At 42.8% G+C, this 22,961-nt stretch overlaps 1 protein-coding gene across 1 annotated transcript in view; it reads right to left on the bottom strand.

Moving 5' to 3' along the window:
• CNTN5 (contactin 5) overlaps positions 1 to 22,961 on the bottom strand; it is a 934,675-nt gene that overhangs the window by 253,320 nt on the left and 658,394 nt on the right. Inside the window, exon 7 of the mRNA XM_048492765.1 lies at positions 6,325 to 6,420. Within this exon, the coding sequence (XP_048348722.1) occupies positions 6,325 to 6,420 (96 nt within the window). The remainder of the gene's footprint in view (positions 1 to 6,324; positions 6,421 to 22,961) is intronic.

Raw genomic sequence — 22,961 nt, 5'->3', positions numbered from 1 at the left:
ACAATATTTCCCATTGATTTATTGATTGTTTAGATTTCTTAGACCGCCTAATCCCCAGAGGGCTCTAGGCGGTTTACAACAAATATAAATTACAACAGTTAAAATACAGTTAAAACCCCCATTAAAAACTTAAGCAGCACATCAAATCCTAAAACAACCTGTTAAGACCCATAATACTCATAATACTGGTGCCTGGGCCTAAGGCTGGGAGGGGAACGACGTCCAGGATGGCAAGGATCCGCCGTATCAGGATGGTAACAGATGGAGGGGGCTCATAATGGGGCAGCCAATCCGCGGCCGGCCTCACCGAAGGAGTGCCAGAACTTCTAATGGTTTACATGTTCTGCTTAGTGTCCAAATCTCCTGCTTTGCTCTGACTAGTCTTTGCAGGCAGGACTTACCGCACCTGTGCAGCGTCCTTTTCTTTGGCAACATTTTATTAACATGTTCAAATGGGGCTCATCATGGTAAGGAAAACAAACTTCCAGCATTCAAAAAGGAAAAGCGGAAAGTGCTTTCAATTCACAGCTGATTTATGTTTGCCTTGTAGGGTTTTCAAGGCAAGAGACAAACAATTCTGCAGGGCCTACTGCAATTCTGCAGGGTTTGTAAGACAGAGCTGTTCTTCCAGGTCTACAGTTGAGGGCAGCAATGGCATTCTATCATAGCGGGTCTCCCTTCCCCCCTTCCCCTTTTCTCTTCCCTTTTCTTTTTTTTGTCCCCTTTTCTTCCCCTATCCCTTCAATTCATTTCCCTTAGTGAGACATTTTATGGTGCCTTATAATGTATAGTTGTACATTTTAATTTATTGTTGCAAGCTGCCCTGAGCCCATGAAGGAGATGAGAGGCCTAAAAATCAAATTATAAATAAATAAAATAAATAGAAGAAAAAAAGGAAAAAAAGAAAGAGGGGTTTCATTTTTTCAACTGTTTGTAACAACCTGGATTGTTTCGATGGTCTCCCACTTAAATGTTGACCAGGGCCAGCCCTTCTCAACTTCTGAGATGCAATGACACTGGGCTAGTATTCAAAATAATGCAAAACTGATTAAAAATCTCCACACGCATACTTGGCATAGCAATGGACTGAACAAGGACAACAAAATAAAGCTACACACACAGATTCCTCTGTCCCTTCTCTTTAGCCCTCAGACTCTTAATAGAAGTAGTAGAAGAAGAAGAGTTTGGATTTATATCCTCCCTTTCTCTCCTGCAGGAGACTCAAAGGGGCTTACAATCTCCTTGCCCTTCCCCCCTCAAAACAAACACCCTGGGAGGTGGGTGGGGCTGAGAGAGCTCTGAAAAGCTGTGACTAGCCCAAGGTCACCCAGCTGGCGTGTGTGGGAGTGTACAGGCTAATCTGAATTCCCCAGATAAGCCTCCACAGCTCAGGCGGCAGAGCGGAGAATCAAACCTGGTTCCTCCAGATTAGATAACCGAGCTCTTAACCTCCTATGTGTGAAACAGACCACACGTGTAACCTCCTAGTGTGAAATAGACCACCGTGGGGTATGTTTCTTCACGTCTCCATTAGTTTCAATAGGTTTTGTGTTCAAAGAGTTTTACACAAATAATCTAAATATGATTTTCAGCAGAACTGTGGCTTAAATCCATGTGCTGATCCCTCAGAATAGCCTTAGAGAACTGCCACTGGAAGGGCATGGATTAGCACCCTCATGCTATGGATGTGCGATCTGTCTAAATGTCTAACCACATTTGCATCTTATGAAGCCTGTTAGATGCCACCATGGGTTGTATGCTATCTTTCCAGAAGAAATTTGTCTAAGAAAAATAGAAAACCCCTAGCCTTTATGAGCCTCCTACATAGATCCCTGAGGCTATTCTAATTATCTATCATCCTCTGGCATGTAAACAATCATTTCAGCAAAGAAGTAAAGAAAAGAAAATCCCATCATGATTACTAGGCTTAGAGTGACCAACTTTAAAGCAAGTCACATCTAGAGCAATCTGAAGCAATTAGTGGGATTGGGTAGTGCTACAATGGCCTATTTTTCTATAGACATAGAAGTGAGAACTCTCATGTATGGAAACAAGCAGACAAACTGTTTAAACCAATCAGAATTGTGATGGCTGGCACCAAAACCTTTCTGCTAGTTATAGTTAATTTACAAGACCTAGATTAATGGGGATAGTGCAATAATAAGCTCTTAACTTGTCCCTAGGGAGGGGAGGGAGAGTCCTTCCCATCATTATTGTCCTATCAGCAGCTACATATGGTAGACCCCCAAAAGGCAATAAAAAGATGTGGCTGGGAGCCAAGCTTCACAGTGCATTGTTCAAGTTAATTAATTGCCATCGTTCTCTGGGTTTCTGTTTTGCTCATGTTTGAATCTATTATAGTGGCTGTAGAAGCTATCCTTGTCAACATTGCTGAGGGTTGTGACACAGCAGCAGATAGCCCTGAAGGAGAACGTTGTCAGGGTTTCCCACTCATCCAGCACCAAGTTCAGGCTTAATTGGGCAAGGTCAGCTAGTTTTCTTTTCTCCCAATTCTTATCGTTCCTGAGGGGAAGAGCCATTTCAGTGAGTGTGCCACCATACGCAGGACTGCTCTGCTTTCGGCACTTGTTAGTTTAGAAGTCAGCTTTACCTTGCCGTCAGAATTACAAATAAGGAGCAAGGAGATGAATTCATCAGATGGTGAACATTTCAGGATAAATTTTGAAAGGAATTTGATTACTCAGTAGCATAAATCAATATGTATGAGTGGTTGGCATACAGAGCCATAGCGAGGGGGAACGTGTCCCTGCCATGCTCATGCCCTGTTCCACCCCATAACGCCCACAGAACACCCACGCTATGCTATGCCCCCGAACCGGCACACGCTCGGGGCAAGATGCCACCCCTGGACGCTACCCCACGGTTGGCATATCAAACAAAGACAGGGCAGATCCCAGCTGAAATTCCATTTTTCATAAAATTCATTGTAGTTCTGTATAATCTTGGAGATCTGCAGATGCTGCTGGAGATCTGCAACCATACAACTGATCTCCAGACTACAGAAATCAATTCACCAGGGGAAAAATAGCTGTTTTGGAAGGTGGGCTCTAAGGCATTATAGTCCACTGAAGTTTCTCTCTTCACCCATTCTGAGAGCCAGCATGGTGAGGTAGTTAAGAGCAGGTTGATTCTAATCTGGAGAACCGGGTTTGATTCCCCACTCCCCTCTATTCCTGCTTTGAAGAAAACAATCTCTTATGCCCTAGACCAGTGATGGCAAACCTTTTTGAGACTGAGTGCCCAAATTGCAACCCAAACCCCACTTATTTATCGCAAAGTGCCAACCCGGCAATTTAAGCTGAATGCTGAGGTTTTAGTTTAGAAAAAAACGGTTGGCTCCCTCTTCCTCCGCCCCACCCACTCGATCAGGGGTCAGCCTGCTCTAGCCTCCAGCAAGTCCCACGCACACCGCTCTGTGCCTCCTCTGTGCCCCCCCTTCAGGCAGCAGCCACCAGGAGCACAGGCACCAGGCCCGCCAGCCAAGTCCTCCCTGCTCACCACAGTGCATGCACGTTGTGCTCAATGGCCCAGGTCAGTCTAGATGTGGGGTGTGTGTGATTTTCTGCCCCCCACATGATAAACTCTGTATGCGCATGCCCACAGAGAGGGCTCCGAGTGCCACCTCTGGCACCCATGCTTAGGTTCGCCATCACTGGCCTAGACTTACAGCAAATAGGATCTTCACAACAATGATACCCTTGTGTGTAGCTCCACGAGCAAGATGGTAGCTCACCAAGCCACTCAGTTTCCCCTTTCTGGCTGGGATTATTCTGCTTGGATGGGCTTTTGTGTAACTGTTGCTTCCAATCCTGTCTTCACGGTCTGACTGCTATGATTCCTGCAAATTATTTCAGTGGTTTTCTCATGCTTTGCTATTGAATTTTGATTGTATCGTAAGCCATCCGAATTGTCCTTGCAGGGCTATTAGGCAAGATATAATTTTTTAACAATAAAATAAAACAAAGCATTCCAGGCAAACACAGCATGCAGGGAAAGTGGAGTTATCCCCACTAAAAGGAAATTAATCATAAGTGGAGCATAATATGATGGTTGCCAAAGGTTTCTTCTTATATTAGAAGGACCAATGGAATCTCCTTTCACCTAATTCTATTAGCATGAGGACAAAGCAGGCAGTAGGCTCAGCCAACACAACTCCACGGAAAAGGGAAGACGTTTTTGTCCTCAGAGCAAAGAGAATTCCTTTGCATGCTTGTGTGTTATTAAAAGAAATACTATTGGGAGGGGGAAAACTAGAATTGACAGCATGGCGTCCAATTAAAGTAAAAAGTCAGATCTGTCCCTTCAATTTAACATCTGTACAGCTGTTATGTCTAATGATGACTGCACTGCAGAATCATTTATGGGATGCAAAGTCCTTTGAGGCAAGAGGGAGCCTGCGTCGGCTTTTTAGACCACAGTACATAAACACTGTTCTAATTTAATGAGAGAATTCTCTCTGTCTATTAAGAAGATACTAAAAACTTTGAATGGAAGGATTTTTTTTCAAAGAAGACCTGAAACAATCACTGTTTCTATTATTTTTTTAAGGTTTCCTGTTTGGACCTTGTAATTTGAAAGATTTAAATCATAGAATATTTAAAAGACAGAACATTTACATTCAGGAGACTATCACAAGGTATTGTGACATGATTCATATGAAAACAGCCCTCTGAACAGGGACTTGGGAAGACAAAATACATTTTACTATTATTGATACCCCATGTATTATTGACATCTGTTCCCATGCTGCTGCTGCTTCCGTCTAGTAACCTCAGTCTTGGGATACCTGATTTTCCTATTCAATTAAAATATCTGCCAAGGAAGCTAAGAGCCTACAGATCTCTAACCACAGCCTACGACTCCCAGGATTCTCTGGGGTACACAATATACAATGAATTCTCCTTAGTAATATGTAAGGACATACTATTTTTAAGAGCAAGAGAAATTGTCTTACATCCTGTCTAATGCCAGTGCAGTGTTATTTTAGTGGGCCTCCTTTTTTCCTTTCCTTTCTTTGTCCCTTTGTTTTTGTTTGTTTTCCTTTCCATTGTTTTCTTTTTTTTGCTTTTGTTTAGTTAAGTTCTGAAATTAGCTTCCTCCCTCACTGGTTTCATGTACAAGAGAAGGGCCCCACGAGATTGAGTAGGATATAAGATATTCAGTTGTTTTATTGTGTCATATATGTATGTGAACTTTTCTGAGACCATTTGATGGAGGACAGCTGTCAACAAATCTAATAAATGAATAAAACTCACATAAGTAAACCTTCCCATATTTCTCCCTGCTCCTGCAGGTGTCTGTGATCCTGCCCCTACAATTGCCACACCAAAATTACTAGATCTTGCTTGTTCAGCCCTATCCCAAGGTTTCTTGGCTTAAGGTCTGTTGACAGTAACATGTGTGAAAGCAGTCACTGAGACTTAAGGTGCATTACATGATGTAGAAAAATGCAGATCTAATAAGCAAGGTAATAGGGCCAGGATTGTAAAAGAGATGAGGCCAAAAACATATCAGACAGGACATGTCAAGTGATGTAAAAACTGGAATTACAAAATAGGAAACAATGCAGAATGCGCAGGATAATGCCATGCATCTGTCTGGCCATCTGTCTGTCCTTAATAGATCTTAATAGATACTAGAGGGTTTTTCATACGTCCCTTATAAGTATGTGGCTTGTATGCACAGAGGTAAGGTCATTTTCTACAGTATACTGCATGTGTTGTGATGGGGGTTGCCTTTCATTCAGGATCCTATTGTGCAAAAGGGAGTGTCATGATTCTAATCATTCTCAATTGACCAGAACTACTGCCCAGTAGTCAACATTTCAATTTTGGGCAAGGTGCTTGAGTGGGTGGTGGCCATGCAACTTTATATGGTATCGGTATGGTATATGACAGGGGTAGGGAACCTGCGGCTCTCCAGATGTTCAGGAACTACAATTCCCATCAGCCCCTTTCAGCATGGCCAATTGGCCATGCTGACAGAGCTGATAAGGTAATAGTTCAGGCCTCTGAATTGTACCTGGGATTCTAGTACTATGACTATGGTATAGTATGGTATTTATATGGCATTTTTATGGTATTGGCAGAGATGAATTATGTAGACCCATTTCAATAGGGATTTAGGTTCGGGCTGGGGACAGAAAGGGCCTTAGATCACCTTTGCTGGGCAAGTGAAAGCAGGAGTTGATTCTCCTGACCTTCCTGTGGCATTCAATAACATCTGCAATCAAGATCACAGCTTAAAATTATAAGTGTGTGGGAAAATGGGGGTCAAATCAATACAAAAGGCAGTCAACTGTACCTGGAGAGTGAAGTGGAGGAGAACACATCAGAACGACACCTTGACCTTCTCTCACTGAGACGGCACTTCTTGTCCGGCCACTGAAATTCCCCAGATCTGTTAACATAATAGAACGATTTAGATGCATGGAAAGAAAACGCTTGATGTTGGTATAAATCTCCCTCCTTCCCATATGCTAAATGAAGAGTGCTCATTTTTATTTCTTTGAAATCTATATGAAAATGCCCCAAATAAATCTATTCTAGATGATTTCAACTGGAAAATAGAAATAGTTTTCCGTGGCACATTGACACCTGTTTTATTGCTTCTTATAAGGTGCCGAGATAGTGTCAGCAAAAAAGGCATTAAGTGATATACCCTTTTGTTACCGACATTTAATAGCTCTTCTATTCCTTTTTACTATTTCCTGTTTATCGATTTCTTCCTCAGTAAAAGTCATTCTTGCATAGTGAAAATAGAAATAAAGGCAGAAAGGAGCCATTACATCTATCCTGCATCCTGTGGAGGGCTCCTGGGTATCGTCAGAGAGATACTGCACAGACAATAATATTAAAATGCTTGATCTGTTGGGAAATCTCTTCTACAGAGCCTAGATGATATGGTACCAATATTATCAATCATTTATATATTGCTCAAAATGTGCCAAGTTCACAGATTTCATCCTTCAATCCCAAAGCAACCCTGCAGGGTAGGTCGCTAATAATTTCAAAGCACACAGGTAAAGGTAGGCTACAAGAGACAAAGATCATATATAACTGATGACTGATTATAATTGGTTCTGTTGGTCACAAGGGAGAGTGTTTTCTGTTTGTTTTCTTTTTATATTGATATTTTGATCAGCAGTTGTTGTCCTTTGATTTTCTCTGTTGCTTTTGTAGACAGCCAGTGGGAGTTAGTAGTTACAGTGCTGGGCTAGGATCAAGGAGAACCAGGTTCGAATCTCCACTCTGTCCTGGTACCCTGCTGGGAGTGGCAAGTCCCTTCACACTCCAAATTATTTGTGGCAGGTTGTGGTGGGTTTTCTGGGCTGTGTGGCCGTGGTCTGGCGGATCTTGTTCCTAATGTTTCACCTGCATCTGTGGCTGGCATCTTCAGAGGTGTATCACAGAGAGAAGTCTGTTACACACTGTGTAACACGGCCACACAGCCCAGAAAACCCACCACAACCAGTTGAATCCGGCCGTGAAAGCCTTCGACAATACATATTTGTGTCAGGCTCAGGCAGCTTCCAAACTATGTTGGGCAGGTTTTCTCATCTGTTTGTTGACTGAGCAGCTTGTATGGTAGTGTATGAAATGTTTAAAGTTTATCTGCTCAGCCTTAGGACCTCCAGAAAGGTGAAGGGAGCCTTTTTCCCCCTATGGCAAATCCTTCTTTTCAATGCACCAGAGAACTGAGAGAAGTTTGTCAAACAAAAATAAAATTTATTGAACAAACCAGATGGGATCAGGAGATATTTCAAATGGATGGAAATCAGGGAGGAGATAACTACGTATATACATATATCAGTTTTGCCACAGAGTTCTCAGTTAAGCTTTTTAAGATTCACAGTTGTTTAGATGTTATGAGAGATTTAAGCCTCATAAGTTTTACAGTTGCTTAGATGTTATGAGAGGTTCTTTGCTTTAAGATGGTTCAGTTTTTACTTTAAGATGGTTCCATTAGATGTTACTGGCTAATAGATTCATATTGACTTTTGGTTCTAACAGGATGGCACCCTTTCACAGAGTACACATATTACCTTGACACTGTTAGCTACCCGCTTCACAAAAATTTCCCTCTTGAAGTAACTTTAGCAGAACACTGTTATGCCAGACTGGGAATTCACCTATGTGTATAATTCCTGTACTAACTGGATTAGGAATTCTTCACCCAGAAGATAAATTCCCTTCCCTTTATTTATTGTCACCTCTGGAAAGTCTCACTATGATACCACCTTCAACTAAGTAAAGTTCAGTTTGACTACTAAATAAAACTCCCAACTTGACCAATAAATAAAACTCCCAATTCTGCTTTTTTTCCTGCTTTTAACACACTCTGAAGTCAGTATATTTCAAATCAGATCCACTCCCTAACTGAAATTCCCTCAGAGTATATTTAACACCTACAGTTAAAGGACTTGATGTTAATGTGCTATCACAATGCACTTGATGTGCTATCACAAATCCAAAAACTCACACAGATTTTCCTCTCAGAGAGATACCTCCTCCCTCTCTGAGTCAGCACTCTGTTGTGATAGCACCTTGATCCACTGACAGACTTGCACTTTAAACCTCTGTTTTCTGATGCAGTCTGTCACACTGGTTGACACAACTGGGTTGTTGTAGGAGATAAGAATGATGTAAACTGTGTCTGAACTAGATAGAAAGCTGGGTACAAATGTGTACATTTCTCAGGAAAAGTCACTGGAAGAAAACTGGAAATGGCACAAAATTAAAGAATTGAATTTGCACAAGGGACAAAGGAAATCAAAATGGGAATTTTGGATCAAACCAGCACAGATTTAAAAAAAACACCAAGATATTTTCCAGCTCATTCATTCAGAAGAAAAATTGTGCCCATTGCTTGGTTATGAAGGGATTTTTTGATCAATAATGATAAATAACTGAAGAAACGCCTACACGGTCTCTGCTACTGAGCTTATTTCACCTCATAGTACAGTGTTATATTCCCAGTTGTTATTTGCGAAGTGACATGGAATTGTACTTTGTGGTGAATTCATGGAGGACTGGACCATCAATGGCTATTAGCTTTGATGACTAAATGGAATCTCTGTGTACAGAGGCAGTAACACTGAATAAAAGTGCCAGTCGGCAAAATCCATGGAAAAAGCTTTGACCTCTGTTTACACGTATTCCAGGGGAATGCAATGGACCTTGATGTGAAAAAAGATGCAAGACTAGACAGACCATTGGTTGATCCAGCAAGCCTGTTCTTTATGTGATACAAAAATTGGAGGCTAGAAGATACCCAAGTGCCCCTCCTTATTGCTTTTCACATACAATGTGTTCCATAAAGTTGCTTAGCAAGATAGGCAAGTATATGCCGGTTCCCCAACTTCCAATTCTGCCAGCTCTCCTTTCTCATTATCTTTGGTGGCTGCAGTGATCAATGCAATGGTCACCTATAGACTGGACTACTGTAACTTGTTCTGTGCAGGGCTGCTCTTAAAGTTGCTCCTTTCCCCACCCCAGTTTCTTCCCTTCTGTCCCTGGTTACTCATGACCTGTGATTTCTTGGCTGCTGTTAGTCTCCCTGCTGTCATCTTTGGCCAACTTCATCTATTGAGGATGGCTCGACCTACATGAGGCAGTTACTTAGTCCAGGACACTGTTTTGCCATATTAGAATAGGATTAACTGTGTAGTGTAGTGTTGTGGTACAGTGATTAAGAGCACTCTAGTCTAGAGAGCTAGGTTTGATTCCCCACACCTCCATGTGAGTGGTGGATTCTAATCTATTAAACCAGGTTTGTTTCCCCACTCTTCCACATGAAGTCTTTTGGATGTCGTTGGGCCAGTCACAGCTCTCTCAGAACTCTCTCAGCTCTACCTCACAAGGTGTCTGTTGTGGGCAGAGGAAGGGAAGTAATTTGCAAGCAGCTTTTAGACTCCTTACGGTTGAGAAAAGTGGGGTATATGTCCAAACTCTTTTTCTTCTAATGTTATATTGCTTATTTATTGCTGTTGGCAGCTGCCCTGAGTCCAGCCTTACTGGGAGAGGGTGGGATACAGGTCAAATAAACTAAAGAGAAGTGGGGAGGCTACCTCCAGAAAGACCTCCCCTCATTTACTCAAGGGAAAAGTGTTTGCTTTAAAGCTCAGGAAGGGAAGACTCCCAGGGAAAGAAAGCATGAATGCATGTAGTTCCTATGACGAGCTAGGATTATATTCAGATCGGCTTGGCCCCATTGTTCAAGGGATCAGGGATTTCCAAATCAGGGAATTGTGTGTTCAGTTTCCATATTTACCTGTTTTACCAAAACCCCAACAAAATAGTGTAACTTGAGATTATTACATGTAAATAACTCTCTGTGAATTTAAAGTATTACTTAATAGCTAAAACTTGAAAAAAAAATAAAGAAATCTCAGGTGATTAATAGCATGAGAGCATTATCAGTGAGTTGATTAATCAATTAAATTACCATAGATTTGCATGCATGTATAAGTAACAGCCAGAAAAGCAAATTGCCTTTGCTTTGAGGCAATGCTCCCATAAACACCATCTTAGGGGAGACATTGCCTCCAAAGTGAGATGGGAGAATGCCACTTAAAAGTTGGCACTTACCTACCTGTCGTTTTGATTATTTTTGAAAATGTATAAACTGCCTAAGGTTTATTTGAGGCAGTTCACAATCAAAACACATGGACTAGATCTTTTTTGTGTGTATATGTAAAGTGCAATCAAGTTGCAGCCAACATTTAGTGACCCCCCAGTGGGGTTTTCAAAGTAAACGATTAAGCAGAGATGGTTTGCCTTTGCCTTCCTCCACAGAGCCTTCCTTGGAGATCTCCCTTCCAACTATTGACCCAGCACAGCTTCCAAGACCTGACGGGTTGAGGCTACACCATATGTACTACTCTACATCCTGAACTAGACATTTACAAACAGTAATAGTATAACTAAATCAACTCAGTATAATTAAAAGCGACTCAGAGCTCAAAAGCTAGATACACAGCTAATACTTCCAACCAAACAATTTAAACAAACTGGTTGAGGTGGATTTTCCAGACTTTCTGCTTATTCCATATAATGGGAGTGACATCTAAATTCTTTACAATAACAAAATACCGATATCTTTAAAAATCAGCCAAAACTAGGATGGCCTGTTGGTGGTGGGTGGTGGGTGATGGGAGGGCATTGCTGTGTCAACGAAGCAGCAGATGCCAAAGCACCCCTGCGCCTCCAGCCAGGATGGTCTACTGGGGATGGTCTACTTCTCCAGACTAAACATATCAAGCTCCCTAAGTCTCTCCTTGTAGATCATGGAATCCAGACCTTTTACTATTTTTGATGTCCTCCTCTGGACCCATTCCAGCTTGTCAATATCCTTCTTGAATTGTGGTGCCCAGAACTGCACACAGTATTCCAGTGCACAATAGAAAGGTACTACTATGTCCCTCAATCTAGACCAGGGGTCTGCAACCTGCGGCTCTCCAGATGTTCATGGACTACAAATCCCAACAGTCCCTGCCAGCATGGCCAATTGGTTGCAGACCCCTGATCTAGACACTGGAAGTGATAGAGGGTAGATCTTGGAATTGCTGAAAATTCTATGGTTTTACCATAGAGTTTCCAGTGATTCTGAAAGCTAACCTTTGTCACTTCCAACAAGAACTTCTAGAATGTACACAGGGCTGTTTTTTTAAAACAGTTCTTACAAGATGCTACTTCCCCCCAACCATCCAGGTTAAAGCCATTGGCTGTCTTGGGACTGAGGCTCTGGCTGCACTGCTGGGGCCAGTGGTGCTCAGAAAGGAAACATGCATTGTTTATAACTGTCATCTCCTCTGAGACCTACATAGATGTCAGTTGAGTCTGAGATGAATCCCTAAGAAAGTGTCATTAGGGCTTGGCTTGCTCCAAGTGAGTCTAGTCCTGAACAACCCTAATCTCTCCCCATGCCCCTCCTATTAGTTTTCTGGAACACCAATCTCTTCACAACCACTTGGGCCAAAAAAACAATAACAGTTGCCTACTGCTGGCATAGCATTAATGGCAGTATCACATGGTAGGTGTTCGATCACCATCCTGTGGTTTTGAAGAAATGGACAACTTAATCACTCAAACCCATTTTTTAAAAATGTGTAAATTAAAAGGAACATAAGAGGATGTATCAGAACAATGGTCCATCTAGTCCAGCATCTCATCTCACCCAGAGAATAAACAGGTACTCTGAAAGGCAAGCAACAGGGGCATGGAGGTTTTTTCCCTGGTATTGCCTTCAGGAACTTGATTTCAGAGATTTACTGCCAATGGTTCCAACATGCCTCTGGCCACAGCCACAACATTTATATGGACATTGGACACATGAACCTGCCTTGTACTGAATCACACTACTGGTCCATCAAAGTCAGTACTGTCTACTCAAATTGGCAACAGCTCTTCAGGATCTCAGGTTGTCTACCATCCTTATGCGAAACCAAAAACTCTCCCAAATGGAAGAAAATGCTAACTAGAAAAGTTTGAGTGGCATACCTGTCCTATATATTGCTCGTTCTGCTGTTCTCTGCCTGAAAAGGATTTCTATATCTCAGCGCCCATCTTCTCTACAAAAACTGGACACAACAACCAATTTGATCTTCACCTGTCTTGTTTCTCTTGTCAACATTGACCTTTTCAAAACCATAGTGCAAAACCATAGTGACTATGTCATTTTTTAAGTGTATCTTTCTTTCCAATCCTCTGAAAGAACCATTCAAGGTTTCATCCGTATTCCCAAAAGACAACAGTAAAATAGATATTTGTAAAGTTTGCCATGTCTGTTCAATCAATCATTCCATCAAACATCCAGAAGCAGAAACTACATTGCAAAGAAAATAAATGGCTCCTCTGTTGCCATATAATTGCCTTCTTGGAAACACATGAGATGTCACATGCGGCAGCAGTTCACAAGACTGCTCTCAAAACTGTTCTCACGGACTGTAAATAAATTATAGACCATTAAGGAGCGATAAGATGGAAATCTATTTGTTTTTACTGAACAGGCGTGCAGCTTTGGGGGATTCCCAAACAACATCATCACTGGATTTTTCATTATCTTAATACCTAATTGAGTAAGGGATGGAATGTGAGTCGATGACTCACTTCCCACCAATTGGCTTGGTGGGAAGTACATCCCTCATAGCCCAACTAGTCCCTCACTCATGATCCCCCTAACTCAAAAGCAAGCCGGGACCGGCAGGGCAACAGCGGCAGGCTGCCCTCCTCATTGGGTCCAGCCTCAGCCTCCCCATTTCCTCATCCCCCTCACCCCAAATACCAAGCCAGTAGCATCTTATCACCTGCAGTAGCATCTGCAAGTGATAAGATGCTACTGCAGGTGATAAGATGCAGGTGATAAGATGCTACTGGGGCAATAGCATCTTATCACCTGCTGCCCCATCTGCCCCAGCACAAGCCCCCCACTGCCCCATTTGCCCTCTCTCAACACCCAAAGATCAAGTCAGCTTTGGCAGGGCATGGGCAGCAAGCTGCTCACCCTGCCAGACCCAACACATGCCACTGAAGGGGAAAAGGTTGGAAGGAGAGGGGAAGGGGAAGCAAAAGGGAGGCCTGCTAGAATGGATACCATTGCTAACCTGAAACATAAGCTGCATGCTGTAGAATGAAGCAGGAATTAGGTAACAATGTCCTAAAGCGAACAGTTAAAACTTCAGACTAGGTGAACGATCAATTCTTTTGACACTGTTCTCAAGCAGAGAACTAGTGTGTTAGGAAAAAGGCTAGGATGCAGCTTCTCTTGTTGGTGAGCTGAAGTCGATAAATACATTTTTTTGTTTATTTGTTTGTTTAAATGTGGCTCAACAAGTTGATAGCGGAGCCAGAAGTGAAATTCCTCCACTTCTGGACTGTGTTCGAGTTAAAGGTTAAATTTGTCTTATTTCTCTGTGTAAGCTAGGTAGAAATCAACTGTATTAGCTAGGAAAATAGGATTTGTAAGTTTCTTTGTATTTGTGACTGTATGGAACCTCCTTGGCCCAAGGCAGAGAGCCATCTCCGCTCCACCTGGGCCTATCCTATTCACGTGTAAAGGTTCCTGATACACGCGGACAAAAGGAGATCTCAGACAAAGTGCCTCGCCCTGCCTAATCCCGTCAGCAGGCAGATACTCTCATCACTCTCTGCTTCCTGACCCTGGACACCTGGGGAAACCGTTGTGTTCTCCCGCCAGTGGACATGTCATCACCTCGCCCTACTCTGGCACGAAACTCAAGAAGGGGATGCCTATCGGACTCTGATTGGTTCCTGCATGTTGCAAATGAATGATTGGTTGTTTTGAATTCTGTTAATGAATGGTGGTGGGCTGTCTCTCATTGCTCCCGGGCTCCCGACGGGAGAAAGTGCATTTAAGGTGTTGTAAGGCTGCCAGGCAGCGCAGTTGTTGGGCGGAACGGAGGTGCTGACACTTAGGTCAGCATCTCAATAAATCACTTTTATTTATCCGAGCCGTGTCGGGTCTTGCTTGGGTTCCTGGGCGCTGCCGAGAGCGGGATACTTCTGAGTAAGGAAAGTGTTACCCTGAGCAGCGCGGTAACAGTCATTCTACTCTACTGCTTCAGAACCTGGTATCCTCATTTGACTGCACAAGGAGACCAAACCTAATTCATTTAGAATCTCTGTCTTGATAACCTTTTTGGGGGTGGGGGTGGGTGGGTATTGTTATCAGAATTGCTGGATCACTCGATGCTTTAGTCAACGACTTTCCCACAAGATGTAATTAGCACCACTGAACATTCAGCAACAGTCCAATGACATGCAGATGACTGTGCAAATAAATAACGTACAAAATACAATATTTTTTCATGTTGTTAGGCTGGAAGCCTTGTCTTATCAAAAGACAGGAGTCACTGGAAAAGAAAATAACGCTAGGAAAAGGTGGTGGCAGCAGGAAAGGAGGAAAATAATAAAATGAGAATCAAGGAAGCTACATCCTTCAGTTGCAAAGTCCTGAGCAAACTTGTTAACAATAGGCCTTTTTTGCCATCCAGTCACATCTGACTTTTGGTGATGCCTGGTAGGGCTTTTAAGGGAAGAGATGCCCCCCAGAGGTGGTTTGCCAGTGCCTGCCTCCACATTGTGAAGCTGGTATACCTTGGAGGTCTCCCATCCAAATACTTTCCAAGGTCAATCCTGCTTAGCTTTTGAGATCTGAGGGATGTTTTAGAAATCAGAGGGATGTTTTAGAATTAATTCAAAGGATCACCATGTTGTAAGTGTCTCAACAGCAGTTAACATGCACACAGGATGGTAGCTGTGCTCCTCAGCATTCATACACTAAAGGCCCAATATACACTGAGGCCCCTTCTGCATATGCAGAATAATACACTTTAAATCCACTTTCAAAGCACTTTACAGCTGGATTTTACTGTGCAAAATAGCAAAATCCATTTGCAAACAATTGTGAAAGTAGACTGAAAGTGCATTGTTCTGCATGTGTGGAAGGGGCCCTAGAGCAGAATGTAGAATGTGTGTGTATGGGGGTAGATTTGGGTTCTGAATATTTCTTCACATCCCAGATCATTGTTAGGGCAATAGAAAATTGCCAGGCAAAGAAAAAAAATGTTTTACTCCCCTTCTGTGCAGGTTTCTGTCATCCACTTGTGCTCTGAAGTGTGTGGTCTATTCTCCCTACTTAGCATCTTACCTACTTAGCATCTATTCTCCCTACTTAGCATCTTAGCACCTCATGCTCTTGCATGTTCTCAGTTGGGTTAAAGAGCACTCAGCCTGCACAGGGAAGATGACATGACTCTAGAATGTCAGTGGTGCCCTGGTCAATTTCATCTCAAGTTCCTTGCTGTTCCCTTTTCTCTGGTCTGAAAGTCTGGTCAATTTCCTATTTCAATTCACTGGGCATGTACTCTCATTGTAGAAGTTTGCAACACAAGGGGGGAATTCTAGAAATTGGGAATGAAACCGGTAAGGGCTTTGATTTGTTTGTCTGTTCATTAACTTATTTGCATTATTTATAGCCTTCCTCACTGAGGTTCAAGGTAGATTACACAGTTAACATGATCTTATAAACAATGAGAGACATTGCAGCCTTATAAACAATGAGAGAGATTGAAGATCTTATAAACAACGAGAGAGAGATTATAAACAATGAGAGAGATTTCTTAACAGACTAGGGTTTGGACAGCCAAAATCTTATAACAGGCAGAAATATGAAAATACAGCTGAAGCCAAGCATAAGCATTTAAACATGACATGTTAAACGATGCAGAAATTACATAGCAGGAAAATACTTACAACAGACAGAAGATGTTATGGTGACAGAGATGTACTAGAGTCATGTCACAGCTAATGACATATAAAGGAGAACCATTTTGAGCAGAACATGGAATGGGAAGCAGGAAGCTGAATACTCATCACCCTTGTCTTCTCCATGAAATTGCTTTGCCACTGTTGCTTTCCTCCCAGAGGGGTTCTAAGGATAGAAGTCACCCCCTCCCATAAGTGGTTGGTTTTTGCTTCGCTGTCCCAATATCAGCAGTCCTTTTTGCTTCTGTTTTTATTCAGCGCTAACTGCCTAATTGACTGCTCATTCCTAACCAGAACTGCACCCTTTTTAGTCCGCTGAAGTCAACAGGTTTTAAGGAGGTAAGTTGCTTTTGGATTGCAGTAGACATTTGCAACACCACTATGGTGGGAAAGTGAGGGCACTTTGCCAAAGCTCAGCCCAACAGAAAGTTGGGATAGATCACCATTAATTGCACCTCTTTGATAGTGTGCTATCACTTTGTCTTCAAATCTGCCCCCTTTTCATCCCCTTCCACACATGCAGAATAGTGCACTTTCAATCCACTTTCACAATTATTTGAAAATGGATTTTGCTATTCCGCACAGTAAAATCCAGCTGCAGTGCATTGAAAGTGGATTGAAAGTGCATTATTCTGCATGTACGAAGGGATCAGAGTGTCACTCGAGGTTGACACAACAAAAATGCTATGCCCCCCCCCCCCATGAATGATGCTATTTCAAAATAAAAATAAACCTCTGATACTATTAAGATCACCAATGTCACATACAGAAGCAAGTATGCTTATCTCTGGCATTATTCTGTTCTCCAAAATCAATGGCATGCTCAGGTTGTGCCTTCATGGGGATGGGCCCTGATTGCCACTGCAAATGCAGAGTAATTTGCAGCAGTAATGGAACCTCCACATGAAAATATTCTCCATTTTTCTTCCCCCTCCCCAGTAAGAGTGAGTTTGGTCGGCCATTTTTAAAAAATTAGTTTAGTGCCACTATAAGGACATATGTGCTACTGACAAATAGAAAATCAACAAAGATCCTTCCTCTGTGTGTGTGTGTGTGTGTGTGTGTGTGTGTGTGTGTGTGTGTGTGTGTTGGGGAAAGTGGTGGGAAGGATGGGAAAAGCAGAGACATCTTGTAATGCCAAGCGTGTGTAGGATAAAATTGTGCAGCTAAACTTATGGAACTGAGTGGGAAAACATGAAGTAGAGAGGATTGAAAATGCAGAAAGTTCAAGAGGTGGGATTGTGAAAGGGGTAAACCTCTATAAAAGTACAGACCCATTCCAGTCCCGTCACCCAAGAAAAACCCCAATGGGAGCCAAGAGAACCGGTGTCATATAGTTGTAACAGCATCAGTCTTGGATTTAGGAGACCCAGATTTGAATCCATACTCTGCAATAGAAGCTGCCTGGGGGACTTTGGGCCAATTGCTCTCTCTCTCAGTCTAGCCTACCTCACAGGGTTAAAATGAGGATAAAATTGAGGAAAGGAGAATGAGAGAAGCTGCTTTGGATCCCCACTGGGAACAAAGGGGAAGGAAGGAAGGAAGGAAGGAAGGAAGGAAGGAAGGAAGGAAGGAAGGAAGGAAGGAAGGAAGGAAGGAAGGAAGGAAGGAAGGAAGGAAGGATAAAGTGTGAATTAGGAAAAAAAAAGTGGTGACAAAGAAGAAACTAATAACAGAGACCAATACAGAGATTTTATAATTTCCCATTTTTGTTTTTATATCTAAGTATCAAGGTGACATTTGTTTTACAATACCAGTGTTAAATTTAACACAATCAAGCTGAAATGGAATGTGTAAAGAGGCTGCCGCTGTTTCACACAGCAGAACAACAAAACAACCATTTCTGTTTGGGAAGCATAATGAAAACGCCTCTGTCTGACCATGTTCATTATGCATCAATTTATATGTGCCAAATGGCAAACAGCTTAACTGAGGGCTTTTACCTGGGCATCTGCAAAATCATTGATAAAAAAAGAAAACAACTCCTGCAGAAATGTGAATTCATTTTATTAAATTCAATTACCTATCTCAAGGAATTGTTTCCAGTAAACAATACAAGCCCACTTTGCAAGTGAAAATTAATTGCTATTCAGGTGCTTCTAGGCCAGGAAAGAAAATATAACACACAAGGGTGTAGACAAATTCAGCTTCTATTAGCAGCTGGACTTATTGCAGTGTTAGCTCTAATTTAATCAAAACAGTTAACCGTCTGTAAAACAAAGACTGAAGATTTAAGTCCTTTGCTATGGCAATGGACAAAAAGCTTATAGATGGATCCCTTTGATCTGGATTGAAATCAGGCCCCCAGAATTATTTTTCAGAGGGTAGCCTCTGCAGTAGAAGAGCTGGATTCGAGTCCACGTGAACATAAGGAGTCAACAAGATTTGGAGGTTTAAGCGTTTGAGAGACAAAGCTCCTGTCATCAGAGTGCATTTAGCCAAGTGGCAGGACTGATGATGGGAATTGTAGTCCATGAACCTCTGGAGAGCCACAGTTTGCAGACCTCTGGGATGGAGGAAGTTCTTCCAGGTTAAGGAAAGTTATTTCATGAGCATGTGTGTGCCCATTGCCTAAATATCAGAGGTGGAGCGAGGGAAAACTGCACCTGGGGCATGCACGTGCCCTGCGCCCCTGCTGTGGTGGCGTCCACTCCCACCCCAGAATGCCCCCAGAATGCCCCGCCATGCCCCCTCAATGGCCCAGCCACACCTCTGCTGCTGCTTTGCCCGGGGTGTTGCGCCCCCCCATCCCATGGGCGCTACACCATTGCTAAATCTATATTCGTTGTTTTTAGTAATTATTATTAATAAAGTGAAATTTGTTAATTACACAACTACCTGTTCAGTTTAGAGTTTTCACCCAGGATGATCCTGGTATACATAGGTTATTTCTTTCTAAAAAAGAAACTTACTGAAGAGTTGCTTAGATTGGCATCCAAGTCTTCCACACAAACTTGTTTTTTCTTAAAAAGTGTAATACAATGTGCCAATTATGTCCAATTCTTAAAGTGGTCAGTTGGGACAAGGAGGAATACGTTCAGGAGACTCACAGTCAGCTAAATAACAGTGCACGTTACAAGGAAACCAGTGGTGATGCTACCACTACAGAGGACAAGTGCTAGTAAGGAAGTCCAGAAAGACCAGTGTTCAAAAGCCTAGGTGTGTTGCATTACATTGCAGAGCACGGATGAGGACAAGATCTAATCAAAAAAGTACACAATCCCATCAGAGTGGTGATGAACTGGCAAAGTAAGATGAATAGAACCCATAAACTTATACAGAGAAACAATTACTTTCTGTAATGAGCTAATTGCATCCAGTCTTTCCGAGCCCAGGTTTGATAGTGTCAAATCAGTATATGAATTCTAATTTAGCAGCTTCACTGTGAAGTCTCCTTTTGAAGGTGTCCCCCCCCCCCCCCACCCAGCAAATCTGTTGTTGAGTATCCAAGGAGGTTGAAATGATCTCTGATTGGTTTCTCAGTGTTTCAGTTTTTAAATTTTGTGTTGTGTTATTTTCTGGACTAGAGATAGCCTGGCTTGTCAAATTAAAGGGCAAAAGGAAATTGCTGGGTCTATTGTAGAGGATGTTATGTTACAGGATGTTCAGGTGAATGGTTGAGGTTGCTAGGTCCTGTTGATAAGCGTTGCACAAAGTGGATTTGGCAGCCAAGATAACACTGGGATTTATTTCAGCTACTAATTCTTGAATTTGTATCGCTATGTGTCACTGGTAAGTAGTTTCTTCAGGTTTAAGGTTGCCAGGTGTCTCGTATCAGGAGCGGAGTAAGGGGAAACTGTGCCCGGGACACGCATGCACACTGTGCCCCTGCTGTGGTGCTGCCTGCCCCTGCAACACCCCTCCATGCCCCTTCTATGGCCTGGCCATACCTCCTCTGCATCTCTGCCCGGGGCATCACCCCTCACCCCATGGACATTACGCCACTGTCTGGTATTGACCTGGACAGTCTGGTATTTGCACTAACTGTCGGGGGGGGGGGGGGGCTGAAAAAAATACCAGACACTTAAATATCTGGTATTTTTTCAGTTTTTCCTGAACCGTTAGTAAAAGCACTGGGCTGTCCACGTCAACTGCTCCATTTACCAATCCCCAATAGTGCTAAACATGATGTTTGGATATGGAGGAGGTGACCTCAAGCTACTGCTGCTTCACACTTGGTCTGGGAGCTCCCCTCATCACAGCAACTGTATTGAGGTTTGGGGGGTCTGTTGAAGAAGAGGAGAAGAGTTTGGATTTACATCCCACCTTTCTTTTCTGTAAGGACACTCAAGGTGGCTTACAAGCTCCTTTCCCTTCCTTTCCTCACAACAGATACCTTGTGAGGTATGTGGGACTGAGAGAGTTCCCAAGAACTGTGATTAGCCCAAGGTTACCCAGTAGGAATGCGAAAACACATCTGGTTCACCAGGTAAGCTTCCACCACTCAGGTGGAGGAGTGGGGAATCAAAACCCGGCTCTCCAGATTAGAATCCACCTGCTCTTAACCACTACACAATGCTGACAAGCAAAGAGTGATGACATGTACTCAAAGGGTGTGTTATGGCCCCAAGTACCCCTATATATTATTGCAATATATTTTCTTTAAAATCATCTTGGCAGAAGCCAGTTTTCACAGCACCTCTCTGTGTAGGTAGCAGCATGTCCACTTGACTGCAAACCACAGGTCAAAGGTTCGCTTTAACAAAATCTAATCAAGAGGATGAGTTACTCCTGCATAACCTGGAAGTCTCATTTTGTTTAAGGGCATGCTTGATTACCACACCTTGCTGAAACACTGTTAAGACAAAGAATATGGAAAGCCACCTTAGTATCTGTTACTGCATTTCCTTATGTCTTCTGGAAACCAGGTCAGCAACAGATGGTTGCTTCTCTGCATCTCCTCTACCCATTGTTATTACTTTCCTAAACCACTCACCTTATCCCAATCTAAATTTCTCAGCCAAATCTGAATATCTTGGACAGTAACTCTAAAGAGTTAATCTGCATGGAAGCCTTGCAGCGTTTCCTCATTTAGCTTAACAATGTAATTTGGCCTCATTGTCCTGGACTTAGTAATAGTTGAGCTGATTAATTAGCTCTGCACCCCAAACCCAGCACAGATGTGAAACTTAGTGCAATTGGCTCCTTTTCCCGCCAAGAGAACGATCTACCTTATAAAAGTTCAGTTCACCTGCAACACCTGGCTCATTACTAGCCTGTGCCTCCCTTGGTCTGGTCAGTGTGAGACACGATATCGTATTCTACTGTGTTTCTGTGCTGGCGTGGAATCCCTGCCTTCTACTGCTTCGTGTGCTGCTAAAGATCGTTAGGTAATGTATCACCCTGCTACTTCCCAATTCCCTCTCTATCCTCCCATCTACTTTTCCAACCTTTCTATATACTAGGAACTTGAATGTATGCACTCTTATGCCTTGCTGTATGTACGTGTTTTGAACCAAATTTATATAGATATTTGAAAACTCATTTGGACTCTTGCATTACTCTGCGGATCGCTCCTTGCCAAATCCCTTCCCCGTATACATAGTCTAAAATATGCCCTCCTAGCAACCTCTTGCATTGCTGAAGCTGAGTGTTCGTTCCCCTTCGCTATTTTAAAACCATATGTGTGCTGTTACACTCTTAGCAGCTGGTGGAGATTCCCTTTAATAAATTTATAACCCCTGTTAGGCTAGGTAACAGGTGCTTATCTAGGGCATTTCATCAATTATGAGAGAGATCTCAGGGAGGGTGCTAAAGGCCAGTATGTACCTTGGTCTGATAAACATCAACATTTTTAAACATAACTTGAATGAAAGCTAATGGGGAATTTTTTGGCATTTTTGTGGTTTTACACCTGTAGGGGTTGCCTTTTTCAAGGTAGCAGCACCAAACTTGCAGGTGGCTTCAGAAGACTCTCTTTATGAAATCACCCAAGTTTGATGAATGTTTATTGAGGGGGTCCAATTTTATGTATCCCCAAAAGGGGATGCCTCTGTCTCAGCAGAGACAGCCTTGGTCTGAGCAGCAGTGGCGTAGCCTTGGTCTGAGCAGCAGTGGCATAGCCTTGGTCTGAGCAGCAGTGGCGTAGGAGGTTAAGAGCTTGTGTATCTAATCTGGAGGAACTGGGTTTGATTCCCCGCTCTGCCGCTTGAGCTGTGGAGGCTTATCTGGGGAATTCAGATTAGCCTGCGCACTCCCACACACGCCAGCTGGGTGACCTTGGGCTAGTCACAGCTTCTCTGAGCTCTCTCAGCCCCACCTACCTCACGGTGTTTGTTGTGAGGGGAGGAGGGCAAGGAGATTGTAAGCCCCTTTGAGTCTCCTGCAGGAGAGAAGGGGGGGATATAAATCCAAACTCTTCTTCTTCTTCTCCTCTCATTGTTCCCAAAACATTCTAATGATAGATGGGGCTACCCCTTTGATGATCCATTAAATTGGCCCCCCCTGAACCAAACTTCACCAAACCTGGGTGCTGTTATCAGGATGGTTTTCTGAAGCCATCCTGAAGTTTTGTTGCTGCTACCTTGAAAAATACACCCCCTAACCCTCCCCAAAATACCCCCATATTTTCCTGTTGAACTGACTCGGCTTTGGCTCCATTGCAGCCAATGGGGCATTTCTGAGTGTGTATGTAGGCAGCACATTTTTCAAGAT

Source organism: Sphaerodactylus townsendi, linkage group LG04 (genome assembly GCF_021028975.2).
Source record: "Sphaerodactylus townsendi isolate TG3544 linkage group LG04, MPM_Stown_v2.3, whole genome shotgun sequence".
In the NCBI taxonomy this organism is placed as follows: Eukaryota; Metazoa; Chordata; class Lepidosauria; order Squamata; family Sphaerodactylidae; genus Sphaerodactylus; species Sphaerodactylus townsendi.
This window is presented reverse-complemented; position numbering and strand designations above follow the sequence as displayed.